The sequence below is a fragment of the Dermacentor variabilis genome, chromosome 6, assembly GCF_050947875.1.
Source record: "Dermacentor variabilis isolate Ectoservices chromosome 6, ASM5094787v1, whole genome shotgun sequence".
NCBI classification, from domain to species: domain Eukaryota; kingdom Metazoa; phylum Arthropoda; class Arachnida; order Ixodida; family Ixodidae; genus Dermacentor; species Dermacentor variabilis.
This window is the reverse complement of record NC_134573.1, coordinates 81,058,627-81,072,607: the sequence shown is the minus strand read 5'-3', so window position 1 is coordinate 81,072,607 and position 13,981 is coordinate 81,058,627. Positions and strand designations below refer to the sequence as shown.

Sequence of the window (13,981 nt, the reverse complement as noted above, 5' to 3'; positions counted from 1 at the left end):
CTGAAAACCATGCAGGAAGTAAAAAGAACTGAGGAGAGGCCCTTTGCCCTCTGCGCGCTAGTAGAAAAGTGTGGAGGAAATCAAGTGATCTTTTTGGGCTGTAGCGGCCATGCTGTCGTGTCACAATGGCGGCTGTGTTATGGTTGTGTGTGCTCACACGTGTTGCTCCGTAGGTTTCGTACTGTGGAAAAAGCCTCGTAGGTGTAGGATTGCGTATGTCTGCGTTTTTTGTTCCGCTGTGTTGTCTAGATCGTGCTCTCCCAGCTGTTGAGATGGTCAGGTGAGACTGAAAGAAGTAAAACGCATGAAATGAAACGAAGGAAGACCTTCGAATATGTTTCCCGCCTTCTGTGGATTCATACTAACGTGTCACCTCAGACTGAGATCGCTGTGCTTGAGAACACGTACGATAAACTGCTTGCAAGTCAGCGACATCTGCGCAGTGTTTCTGTTTTTGCTGATGTGTGATGCGCTTGTAGCGCGTAAAACAGCCACGTTGAAGGATATGAAAGAAGCGGCCGCTGTGAGTAATAAGAGAACGTATACCCCTTGCTGCAGTAATCTTATCTGTGTGCTCAAAGGGCGCAGGGTAGACAAGACTGGCGGATGCGCTGCTAGAGTGAACAAGGGTCGTCAGAAAAACGTACACCTGCATGCACATCAAACGCCTGATGGTCGCACGTAGGCCCGGACAACCCACTAGCTGGACGCGTACGCGCTTCCTGTACGGAACCGAAGAACTTTGTTTCCATGAAGCGTCGCTTACCGTGAGAACAACGTACCTCAGACCGCAGTCGGTGCATTTAACCGTGAAACGACGTTCTCCTCTGCCGGATTGCTCGTGGGCACGTTGTGGCTCGTCACATCTCCGCAGTGCATGGCCGCCCGAAACGCGTTGAATGAAGTAAAACGATTCCTATGAAGCCACAACCAGCTTACGTGTTTGTTCTCATAAATTGCAGCAGGGCTTATCATTGGTCGTATAGCGAAGGAATACACGGCGATTGGATCCGTTGGTCGGATCAATACGATGCGCAGCCCAGCGTGGCTGCGCGCCGAAGACGAGAAACAAACAAGACAGGAGAATGTGACCTGGTTAGATGGTAGAGTAACGACAACTTCCAGCGTCACTGAGCTTCACAGAGAGTCACATCAAGGCCTGTCCTTAGTCTTAACGCGAATACATTATATGCGTTATCGCGCGACAATCCGGCATTGTCGTCGGCGGCGTGACCGAAAGATGGTACCAAAAATGGCCGATGGTGCGAAGAGTAAAAACACGTCGAAAAATACTCGGACTCACGTAAAGTTTGCAGGAAGGTTTCTGTTAACAAAGTAAATTAATTCCTTTGAAAATAAAATTAAGTAGGTTTTAGTTTGGGTGGGAATTGAGCCCGGGATTCCGGGGTGCGAGACGAGCCCGCTTCCCCTACGCCACGCTAACTCCACGGTTGTGGGTGAATAAACTTGTGCCTAGTGGGTGCGTCATTGCACACGTCACGGCTTTCGTGACCGTCATGCCTCCCGTCATGCCTCCCGTGCGTCACTTGGTCTTCGGATTTCATCGGTGCTCTGTCTACTGCGATACAGTCCGAAGCGTCAGCTGTGAAACGTGGACGCCCACGGAAGCACGTCTCAGAAGACGAAGCAAGGGAACACGAATGAAGACGACACAGTAACGACCACAGCGTATGAGTATTATACACATAGATATAATATTCTTAGACCATGGTCGCGACAGACCTACCATTAGGCATGAAATAAATTAAATTGTTCGGCAGCAAAATGGTTCGAGCGTTTCCAGCCTCTGGCCAACGTATACGAAAACACACACGCACCGATTCAGCAGAAAGAACTTTAATGCATGTCGAAAACAACAATCGAAAACATTCCACATAAGCAATTGTAATGCTTTCGCATTCCCACACGGAATCAGTCTTAAGTGTGTCTGCAGAATTTTTTCCTTCCTCCTCGTTGGAAATATTTAGAACAGCATTTGAAGAATGAAATAAAACCAGGCGTGGGAACCGAGTGCCCACATGACATTGGCGTCTTAACTACCGCTTCATTTTTTTCTATCCTCCCTGTCCCGCAATTTTTGGCACATTTGCAGTGCCCGTATTGCGTGCTCATTGTTTCACTGCCAACGCTTAGTCTTTCGCGTAGTTATTGAGAGGCATTCGCGACATTATACCATAAAGGTCCGACTTCCGAAGCCTCTTTGTGGGTCACACGTTCTTGTCAGAAACAGTGGGGCGGTCTCTCGCTTTGTTGTAATACACTGCGGACCCGCGTTTCACCACATGGTCTATATGCACCACGCCTGTTTGCTTTCAGTGTCCCAATCAGGCAGTTTAAAGCATATCACCTGTCGTCATATACCAAGTTACATCGTATAGTTCTAGAACGGAGATGCACAACACAGAGTCCACGGGCTCCACGCGGCTCGCGAGCAAGTTTTTAGCTGTTCCCGGCCGAGTTTGGACATTTATGGTATGTTTATGCTGCAATCCGAGCACAGCCGTAGGATGAGAAAAAAAACGGTTTTGTCGCTAAACTCAATCCGCAACGTGAATCATGGGCTGGCGTCATCCACGTCAATACAAAACAGGACGTGGAAGCGTAGGCTGCCCGCTGCCCGACACCGGATCGGCCACCTCGGGTATAAGCCAAGGCATAATGCAGCCGGGGCGGTAACGGTGGCTGAAACCTCTAACGCTACGTTATAGCCCGCGATGCACGTTCAAACTATACTGGTTACACCCTACATTTGTCTTTTACAGTTCCACGTCCGAGTCTCCACGCTGGCTGGTGCGCACGCGTGATTACAACCGTGCCCAGCGGATCTTACTCGGCGCGGCGCGCAAAAACGGTCTTGAAGCCATCCGGGCACTGAACCTGTGGACCAAAGCGCGTGGAATACTTGAAAATCTGGTGAGCACTTCGAAGATCTCGCACAACATACTTTACTTACACTTTGGAGATGCAGTCAGTGTCAGAGGCTCTTGTGCCGGGTAATGGAAAGCGGCAGGGCGGGCGTCCGAAGAAGCGATTGGTCTTTGAAGCTATAAGCAAGGGGTGAAGTGTTTAGGGGAGTCCAACTATTTCTGGATCGTCTCTATTGTGCCAACCATGCGTCTTGTGCCCGGTAAAACTAGACAAGTGGTTCAGAAGAGGATGAGGACAAAGGCATCAACAGTAGGCAAACAAAGGAAGTATAAAGCTATAGACAACGTTTTGTCCAGGAGGCGTCGGCTGCACCCTGAGGCCTTTTTTTTTGTTCGCCCGCTGCTTACACTCGCCAGTTATTCGCCTTCTAGCCGATGCTACTGAAGGCGGTAAGACGACGTGTCCTGCCGACGACGCAGTTTCACTGTATGTCGGGCAGGAGGTACTTGTAAGCACATCATTTTCGAAAACGTTTCAGCCTTGCTTTCAACGAAGGTTCCAGAAGGTTTCAGTGAGCTGATGACGTATACTGGTGTGCAAAGGTAAACGACGTGAAACAAGTGGTCGCGTAATAAAGATGGTGCATGCGCATGTTTTATACATAGTTCATGCAGACGTTGCATTCATTAGCAGGCCGTAACATATAAAAAATGGCATGGTTTTCCATTACGCAAGCATGCACTACCGACATGCGCCCACAGGCACGGCATATCGATAAATGGATGCAGCTACAGGAGAACACAATTTTTCATGAAGTGTTCGTCGGGCTGTGGCAACAAACAAATAAATATGTAGTTTAGTTTTCTCTGTAGATTGCTTTTATTCATTATTTTGAACAGTGGGTAGTTCGCGCACGACGTCGCGGACGCACCCTCACCGTCCTTGTACCCAAACATGGCGGTCTTGATGGCTTCGGTGCAGCATAACATGCCGCGTAAATCCCTCTACTTTCTGACGCTGACTGTTTTTCACCGGATTCTCATTGATTCGTCGCATCGTTCAAGACGCGGCTTTCGTGCTGTCACAATCCTTGGTTACGTATCGTTTCTCGACGTGCTAGTGCCCTGAGATGGTGCCCAAGATGGCGCCAATGCAAAATATCTATGGGGAACCAGCACTGGCAAAGAGATGCTGCGACCGTTTTAGTCTGCAACTAAAATGGGCCAACAAGGTCCGGTAGGAAAGCCATGAAAATGGAAACACTTATTGAGCGATTACGGACTCGCTCCTGTACCAAATTTTACAGTGTAGCTTGATGTGTCCAGCCAAGCTCAGCCATGCATGGCGACGTTCTTTGTGAGCTGCACATGGGTTCCCAAGCTCTAGCGCACCGGTGCTCCGTCGGTTCGCAAGCATAACACGTGTGTCCCAAGATGAGTGATGAATTTTTTGACGCGAAGTCACAGCATGTGCAACTGAAAACCTGTTTCTTCTGCCCGCGAGGCTGTTTCTTACACGAGCACATCATAAATGGATTTCTCCGCTCTTTCTGCGCATGCGCGAGGAGCAGTGGTTGCGAGAGAAATATGGGGACTTTTGGTCCTTGAGATTTCTCTTCGCCTAGGTACTACGGGGAAGAACGTTGTTAGCTCCGTTCGTCCCTAGCCGAGCTGGCAACACAATCTACAGAATGTGTGGCCGGCAAGGCGAAGAAGCCGTGTCCAAGGTGAGTTTGTTGCTATTTTGTTGCGACGGTAGCATATGAAATTTTTATAGTCGCTGGGGGGTACGTCTGGAAGTGAGGTGTCTTCTCGGATGACTTTAGTGGCAAAGCATTACATCGTGCCGATGCATTGCTGATTAGTGTCGTTTAGCAAAGTCGGCATACCGCACACTTCAGGAGATTCGCGGGAACGGAAACAGTTTATGAATTCGACTGCCGTGCCGATGCGAGTTCGTTGCCTTTCTTGTTTTTTGGCGGCGGTTTCATATTAAATTCTGATAGTCGCAGGGGGATGCGTTTGGACGTGAGGCGTTTTCTCGGGTGACTTTAGTGGCAAAACATTACGTCGTGCTGATGCATTGTTCATTAGTGTCGTTGAGAACACCACACACTTCAGGGGAATCGCGGTAACGGAAACAATTTGTGCATTCAACTGCCGTGCCAATGAATTAATTCTTAATGCAACTGAGCGTACAACACACTTGGAGATTCGTGGGAATGGAACATTTTGTACTCTGTATGTGAAAGTACTAAAACTTGCATCGCCATGCAATGTGAGCCGTAAATCGTTGTGCAAGCTGTACAGCAACATTGGCAAAACACGACATCCTGCGGATGAATACGGAACAAATGTATGCTAAAGAAAAATCGTCGTCATGCAATTTCACAGCAGTAGACCCTTGTGAAAGCTGTACGGTAATACTGATATTGGCTACGTGGTGCAGATTCGTAGTGATTCTGAGGTGCTTGTGCGCAAGGGTAATTAATGAAGGAGCGCGTATTACTGATCCCGGCTGCTACGATGTCTAGCTCATATACGGGGAGCTCTATGTGGGCGAAACAAGGGCTCAGATCGCTACGACCGCGTGCGAAATAACTCTGAAGGCCTCCCAATACACTTGGTCAGCGTCTCCGTGCTTGTACTGTGACAGGAGACGTGACGGCAGGTGCGCACGTATATCACACTATATCCTCTGACAGTGGCCGCTTTCCACTCTTGGTATACTTCGCCGCAATACACTGCGCATGCTTGATTGCTCGACATTGGTGCTCTACGGCAAAGCTGACTTTAGGCCAACAGCATTGTGCAACGCTCGAGCCATCTTGTCCGTCACTGCGGATAGAAAACGCATACACTTTCAAGCTATTTGAGGTGCATCATTTTGTCGATATTTACCCCTCTTTACTAAATGAAGAGGACAACGTACGCCTGTGTGAGTGATTTAAAAGAATGTTAAAAAGCCTGGTAACCTATGTGCAGTCAGTCCAAAAACATTATTTATGCAGGTGTCCACACTCCTGCAAAAAAAAAAAAAATGCAATTCAGTGATGACCCTCTCGAGGTGGATCCGCACCTATGTAAGCACAGCCGGCTCATCAGTCGCAAAGTAGGAGCTGAAGAGAGCTTTTTAATGCTCATTATACGACATTGATAGCGATTCATTTGTGGTCAGCCAGTGACAAACGCATTGCACTAAACAGTGAGACTTCGCCTTAATCCGCAATGCTTATGTGAAAACAATGTTTTCATACAAGGCAAGTCATCCATGTAGTGGAATTGCGTTTATCGTTGGTGTAATGTTGACGCACTTACTTTCTGAAGTCCAACTTTTACTGCAACTTAGTTTCCGTTGGTGCAGATGCTTCTACTGGAAACATCCAAGCTATGGTTTAGCAAATCAGGTTGCCGTCTTGTACTTTTAGAAATTTTCCTCCGGTCATAAGTCTTTTGTGAATCTGGAAGAGCTGGCTGATTGCACCAACCTACCACGTAGCCAATATCAGTGTGACTACCTTCACGGCTTTCACAAGGATCTGCTGCTATGAAATTGCATGACGACCATATTTCTTTAGCATACATTTGTTCCTTATTCACCCGTAAGGCACAGTGTTTTCCCAGTGTGGCTGTAGAGCTCTCACAACGATCTACTGCTCAGATTGCATGGCCACGCAAGTTTTAATACTTTCCTATACAGAGTACAAAATGTTTCATTCCCATGAATCTCCAAGTGTGTTGTATGCCCAGTTACATTAAGATCTAATGCATCGGCACGGCAGTTGAATTCATAAACTGTTTCCGTTCTCGCGATTCCCCTGAAGTGTGCGGTATATGGTCAACGACACTAATGAACAATGTATCGGTGCGACGTAATGCTTTGCCATTAAAGTCATCCGAGAAAACGCCTCACGTCCGAACGTATCCCCCTGCGACTATCAGAATTTATTATGAAACCACCGCAAAAAGAAAACAATAAAAGCAACACACTCGCATCTGCACGGTAGTCGAATTCATAAACCGTTTCCGTTCCCGCGAATCTCCTGAAGTGTGTGTTATGCTGACCTTGCTCAACGACACTAATGAACAATGCATCGGCACGATGTAATGCTTTGCCACTAAAGTCATTCGAGAAGACGCCTTACTTCCAAATGTATCCCCCTGCGACTATGAAAATTTACTATGCTACCGTCCCAACAAAATAGCGACAAACTCACCTTGGACACGCCACGCATTCTGTCGATTGCGTTGCCAGCTCGGCTAGGGACGAACGCAGCTAACAGCTTTCTTCTCCGTAGTACCTAGGCGAAGAGAAATCTCAAGGACCGAAAGTCCCGAAATTTCTCTCTCGCGACCACTGCTCCTCGCGCATGCGCAGAAAAAGCGGCGAAACCCAATGATGATGTGCTCGTGTTTGTTACAGCGTTGTTGTTTACACGCGAAGCCTCAGCGCGGGTTACCCGTAGGGGAAAAACCCGAGAAAGACGTTCCCAGCGTTGATTGTCAGCTGTACCGTGAGTGTTGATTTTCACGCAGAAGCCGTGACTCATAGCGGTGGGTACGCGCTGCTGGAGGGCTACGACAACGCTTCACAGCCACCGTAAATAGCTCTCTGAGAAAGAAAAAAGCTTTCAGAGTACATTAAAAACCGCCCTCTATGTCGTGACCTTCGAGAGTCGAATGCTGATTCCATGCTTTCCTTCTGCCATGATTCGTTTATACTCGAGTTTGATTTGCTGTCATTCAAAGTAGCACTAACCATTGTTGAGAACTCGGCGCTGACGCCCGTTGTTGCACCTGGGTCGCAAGCCCCAAGGGTAGCGTTGGCCTGGCGGCCTGGGGCACAACTGGAAGCATCCGAAGGTCCCGGCAAAGCATGAGTCGACAGGTAACAGAACAACTTGTTTATTCTAGCATCGCAAAGAGTGGGCGGTCAGGTCGACCGAAGTAGAGAGACGGGAGTGCACGTTACTCAACAGAAGAAATCGGAGCCCCCTTTGGTGTCCGGGGGCAGCTGCTTTTATACTCTCGCAGTTGAGGGCAAGAAGGAACGCCTCTATAGACGCGCACGTGACTTCGCCGCTCGGGCACGTTGGGATGAGTAGGTGGCGCATCCACCGGGCCGGCGCCGCTCGCGCACGTTGGGACGAGCAGGTGACGCATCCGCCGGGCCGGCGCCGCTCGGGAACGTTGGGATGAGTAGGTGGCGCATCCGCCGGGCCGGCGCCGCTCGGGAACGTCGGGACGCGTAGGTGACGCATCCGCCGGGCCGGCGCCGCTCGGGCACGTTGGGACGCGTAGGTGACGCATCCGCCGGGCCGGCGCCGCTCAGACCTCCTCGCTTCACAGTTGGGGGAGCTCCTCTCCCCGGCTGCCGCGCTTCGACAAGCGTGGGCACCAACATGCACACACACACACACACGCACACGAAGACACGTGGCATTGGAACATGCCTGGACGCGCTTGGCGGGGAGGCGTAGCGGCGGCGCCGAACGGGCCAAAATGTCTGCCGCTTTGAACGAAGCCCCAGCGTCCGTTGCATCCGCGCCGGCTATACCGCGCGTCGTAGGCGAAACGTAACACCATGCAGGAGGGACAAAGATGAAAAGAAGAAAATTTCCTGGTAAAAGAAATAATGCGTTGGAGGGTAAAGACACGAGAGACATCAACAAGTACCAAATAGCATCGTACCTATATATTTGATGGAGTAGTTGTCTACAGTGTTTGTGTTTTTTGTAGCTCTAACTTGTGTGGCTGAAATATGAAGTATGACAATGTTGTCTAGGAGCAGAGTACCCCTTAACAAGTGGTGGAACTAAATATGATACGAATAATGTTAAGGGATACCAAGTCGGTGGTATGGATTAGACTGCAAGCTAATGTAGCGCATACTGTATCTTAGGTCAAAGAATAATAACTTAAGTTTGGCAACTTACGTTACTCGTCGCGTGTATAACTGGTGAAAAATAAAATAGTTGCCTGTTCAAGTAGCAGAGGTCGACAACGTATGATATTCTGTGTGTTATAGGCGCATTGAATAAATAAATTAGTGGCTGTTATCGTCAAATTAAAACTGATCCCGTAGCTTTTTCTAGCGAATTCCTTGAGGAATCAAAAACATAATATTCGACGCTATGTCTGCTGGAAAGAAAACCATAGTATAGAGAATGATATCTATAAATTGTGCTACCAAATTCTACTGTTTCTATAAGAAGACACAGGTGTAATTATTGTAGTCGCAGTGAGTACTCCCAACCGGGTGTATCAGAATAACGAGGATGTATTGGCAGTTGTCCTGCATGTGTTCTTATAACCACATTTCATATTCTCTGCTTTTCGTGCCATGAATTTAGACCTAGAACTTCGATTTACCTCCGCCACTTTCTAATAAGTACGTTACTCTTTTGTATCTTGTGTTCTTTGAATAACTTCGATACCTCTGTTACATTCTTTAGTTTCCATTTTTTTGATGCTGTGGAGTTGTATATGTTGCTCGTGTATCTGTTCGTAAATTTTTGCTTGTATGTCAGCTACTTGATGTTGTGTCAGTAGGAGACGGGTAGGGGAACAGACTCAATGTCTGGAGTATGTTTATACTTTTCGGCTGGTATGGAATAGACAAATTTTATTCTTAATATCTAAGCAAATATTTTTAAAACTTGGCATAAAAAGAAGAAAGTCCATTTGGCGCGGAAAGTTCCGTAAGTTCCCAATCAATACATCGTGGCTGTCAGACAGATGTGCAAGATCATCTTAAAATGTGCATTCGGGGATAGGGAGGAACTTTTACAAGCCCTAGGGCCTGTTCGAAGTTTTCACATGTTTAGTTTGTTGGAAGCAAATAATACCGCCTTGCGGAACTTTTGTATTGTTGTCAAGATTAAACGGTTACGAAGAATTTCTTGCGACGTCCCAAGATAATATGCATATGCATTTATCTTGCATATGTTGCATTTATTTATGCATAATATGCATTTACAACTTGCGCCGCCAAAGAAGTCAGCTACAAGCCACCTCAGTTGCACGTTCTCGTGCGTGAGCGCGGTCATAATACTTCGTGCGAACCTAATCGTTTAAAGGTTGATGCCGGTTTGTCGCAGGAAATAACATCACCTAAAACGAAACCGCGTCCGATGTACTGGCTTCTCTGGGCGACCTGGCGATGGACTACCATAATCCTGCTCACTACCTGGTAAGTACTCATCAACTTGTTCTCTGCACTGATAAACGCTTAACTGTCCGTACTTTTGCACGATCCCAGACGTCCAATCTACGAGCGCGAACAATGAAACAAAACATCTAGAGATTGAAATGCCTTACGCAATACCCATGCAAACACTTAATTTTTGCATTTTTTATTCTAGTTATTAATAATTTCGCTTCCTATGCCTCAAAGTAAGCAACCTGGTATTTAAAGAGCCCTGAACCACCACCCCGACTTGGTGAATAAACAGATTCTACGCGCGCGGATAACATACGCTGTTGTGAACATCTGGGCCTAATTTTGCAGTCGTACGAGGCGCTTGGATCTCGCAAACGGAGTGCAAAGCCAGCTTTCGCTCAAACGCTCTTTTCAACAGAAACTTGCTCCTCAATCTTATCTGGACGCTTTATTTCGTAATACAGCAGATTCCCACAGGCGGCTGCTATTGGGCAATAGCAACATCAATCAAGAAAGGTGTTTGGATCAGTGTGCTTCCTTCTACTGCTACTGTGTATATTTAATGACGCAGTTTAATGAACAGGCTGAGTAAACGAAAATCTGCTTTCGAATTTCGCTGATAACTACGTGCTCACGGAAGAAGCCAACTATCGTCTGATCCCAATCGGCCGCGGCCGCCCGAGTAGGAATTAAAGCTTTGGCCACCCTGCTTCTTGGGGCCATAGCCGTCACGTCTCCCGAATTTACACTAGTTCTGAACACAAATAGCCACGAAACACGTGATACTTAAGGTTACACCACACGCACGCTTGCCGGCGTGCGCTCACTGCTTACCGCTCCTGGTGAGACGCTTTGGCATGCTTCGAATCGTAATGAGCTTCAAGATGCGCAAGTCGGGCGTGGCTACTATCCGTTGGTCAAACTGGCGCAGGACAAAGCCTGTCTGCATCACCTATCGTGCAGAGCCAGACAGGGTTATTAGAGCGCGAGCATGCACTCTAGCCCTGCTGTGCACAAAGTAAACGCTGCAGTTGCATGTAGCTGAGTTTTGCTACGTAGCGTAAATACTGTGGCCTCCACGGGGTGCCGCGACGAGTGAAATGGCTGAGCGCATGGCAGCTCGCTGAGCCCAACCGCGTTTTGGAACGTCTTAGGCGCCATCGTCTAAAATAGTAGTGTCTACGTAAACATCCAAAATCAAATTTGAACTGCGCGCCACGGTGAAATTCCATAGGGAGAGCGTTGTGGGCAGTCCCAGCTCCGCTGTCCCTTCGCAGTGCAAGTCATTGAAGAAGGAGCGGAAGCACCGCGGGCGGTATGTCTGATTGCCAGTAACTCCGCTTCTAATAAACGCATTGAAGAACTTTTCGTGCTAGACTATTTCTGAAATAGTCTAATTTAACTTCAAATGCATCTATCGAAAAAGTGGTTCAGGGTACCTTTAAGAGAGTTTTAGGGGCTGACAGTTTGCCTGTCTCCCAAAAGTAGAAAATTTATTTAATTAAGTTCTCGAGTATTACGTGCCCAAACAACTATATGATTATGAGCCACGCTGTAGAACTCCGGGTTAATTTCGCCGCTTGGGATTCGCTAACGTATCCGGAAATCCAAGAACACGGCCGTTCTTGCTTTCTGCCCCCAACGAAATGCGGCAGCCGCGGCCGGGAATCGAGCCCGGAAAAACTTGCTTACCAGCGCAACGCCATATCCTCTAGGCCACCGCGGTGCGTAAAGCTTGATAATGCAGCATATGCGCAGAAGTACTTACGAAAAAAAAAGCGATGTTTGACTCGGCTGTGACTTCGTTATCGCTTAGTTTTGCTTACTTGCTTTCCTAGCTTATGCGCGTCTACCCATGGTCTTTCCGGTGGCAAAGAATGCTTGGCGCTTTAGTACACAATTGTCAGAGTTTTGTCACCGCATCCGCCCACTTTAATGCAATTGCATCAATCGAATCGGAACGCTGGGCACGAGCGTGTCTCGCCGGAGCTAAATGGTCGATAGGGAACACCAACTTCCTCAGGAGCGTGTGAGGCGTGGCGTGAAAGGAGATGATGATGATCGTGATCTAAATAAAGGAAAAACGCTTGATGTGAAAGGGGAGTCCAACGCCGCAATCACATGTCATCCTTGCTGTCGCTCTAACAAGCCTGTATTATGCTCGCGCTCCTTATTTAGGCAAGCTCTTGGTGCGTTTAGTTGGGTCTTGGTAAGACCCAACTAAAATGCACTAAGCGTTTCAACGGGCTCGCTTGCCCGCGATGATGCTCATGACTCAAAGGACGCTCATCAGTGTTCATTTGGACATTGGGCCCCCCCAAATTCCAAGTTGGCCCACATCCAAATTTCAACTTGGCCCACCCCCAAATTTCATTTGGCCCACTTAGATTTCAACTTGGCCCACCCCAAATTTGAACGCGATAACAACATGCTAGAATATCACGCGAAATGTAACACTCGTAGCTGTAGTGGCAGTATGATTTGAAGTAAACATAAGTAAGGATGAGCGGTAGTGATAGGGGCCCTCTGTTTGGTTCCAGCCATCGCACAATTTCATTTATATTTATATCAGTATAGCCAACGTCTTTCTTAGCGACTTTATCATCACTTTTCCGTATTGGGTATGTTTCAAAGCTTTTTCTTTGACCGATCCCGGAAGTAGTTCAGTTTTTAAAGAGGTTGCATCATTTTCAGCTTCGAGGGCCGTTATTGTTTCGCACTTCCATATTTGTGTCTGATACGGTTTCAGACAAAAGGTGGGTGATTTGTTTCATGACATGTGTTTGCTACTGCGATTCTCGAGATCCTGAGGGAAAAAATGCGTTAAGAATGTAAAAAGGTAAGGCCTGCCCACAGGGGCGTCTGCGTAAGCAGGCCTGTGTTGTGTTGCGACACCACGTACCCGAGCACACGAGGGTTGGACACTTCCGCGTGTAGCCGTGCGTGGCTTAGCCGTGTCTGGGGCAAGGCGAATCCTGGGGGTTCAGCCGATGACGGGTGTTCGCACCTTTAAGGTACGCCGGCAAAGGTAACACAACCGTTTGGCCTCTGCTTAACATAGACGGCACCTCTACACTGACCCACCTGGAGGAAACAGGCAGTCGCATTTTTCTGTCCTCATCTACAATCTTCTTCGTCTCTCTCGCCTTTTCAGCTTTCCTGTCTTCTTTTCACTTCTTCCTACTTCCGAATTTCCTGGCGGTAAGGGTTATCCTTGTGTATTTATGCAACCTTCGGTACTTTATATTAGGTTATAGCGGGGATGCATAGCTGGAGTCTGCCGGTATTCTTTCAACATTGTAGCGTCCCCTTGTTGGGCTTGGTGCTGGTTGGGCACCATTGCCGCCGCACTTCGCAAGGATTAGATGACAAACGCTTTTCCCACCCACCAAGATCGCCTTCTGTAAAGAGGGCGGACCGAAGCAACATTTCAGTTTCTTTTCAAACAAAACGACAAGCCCTCCCAAATTACTATGCCCTTCGCAATTAAGGAAACACAACTGTTAGAAAACTGTCACTTTTTCTAATATCCAAATGCCTGGTAAACGCGATTGGACCTACCTTTAGAGCATCAAAAATGGCAAGCGGCGACCTCCTCCTCAAACTGACAAAGAAAGATCAACTTGAAAAGCTCGGTGAACTTGCCAGTATCGGTGACATTACCGTGACAATATCTGCACATCGCTCACTAAAGACAAGCAGCGGAGTAATATCAGAAGTACATTTCCTGATCCTTAGTGATGAAGAGATTCTTGAAGGATTCCAAGAACAAAATGTCATTAAGGTACAAATAATAACACTCCGACGAAATGACCAACAGATAACCCCAAAACACGAGATACTCACTTTTGGTACATGTTCAAAGTGCAGTGCCAACAATCCTCAGTCCTCCCTCACGCCCCCCCTCACCCCCATTGTGTAAGCTGCAAAG

At 47.8% G+C, this 13,981-nt stretch overlaps 1 protein-coding gene across 1 annotated transcript in view; it reads left to right on the top strand.

The window, feature by feature from the left end:
• Nucleotides 1-13,981, top strand: part of LOC142586188 (solute carrier family 22 member 6-like) — a 47,556-nt gene that overhangs the window by 24,117 nt on the left and 9,458 nt on the right. Inside the window, exons 6-7 of the mRNA XM_075697442.1 lie at nt 2,784-2,934; nt 9,989-10,080. Of these exons, the coding sequence (XP_075553557.1) occupies nt 2,784-2,934; nt 9,989-10,080 (243 nt within the window). The remainder of the gene's footprint in view (nt 1-2,783; nt 2,935-9,988; nt 10,081-13,981) is intronic.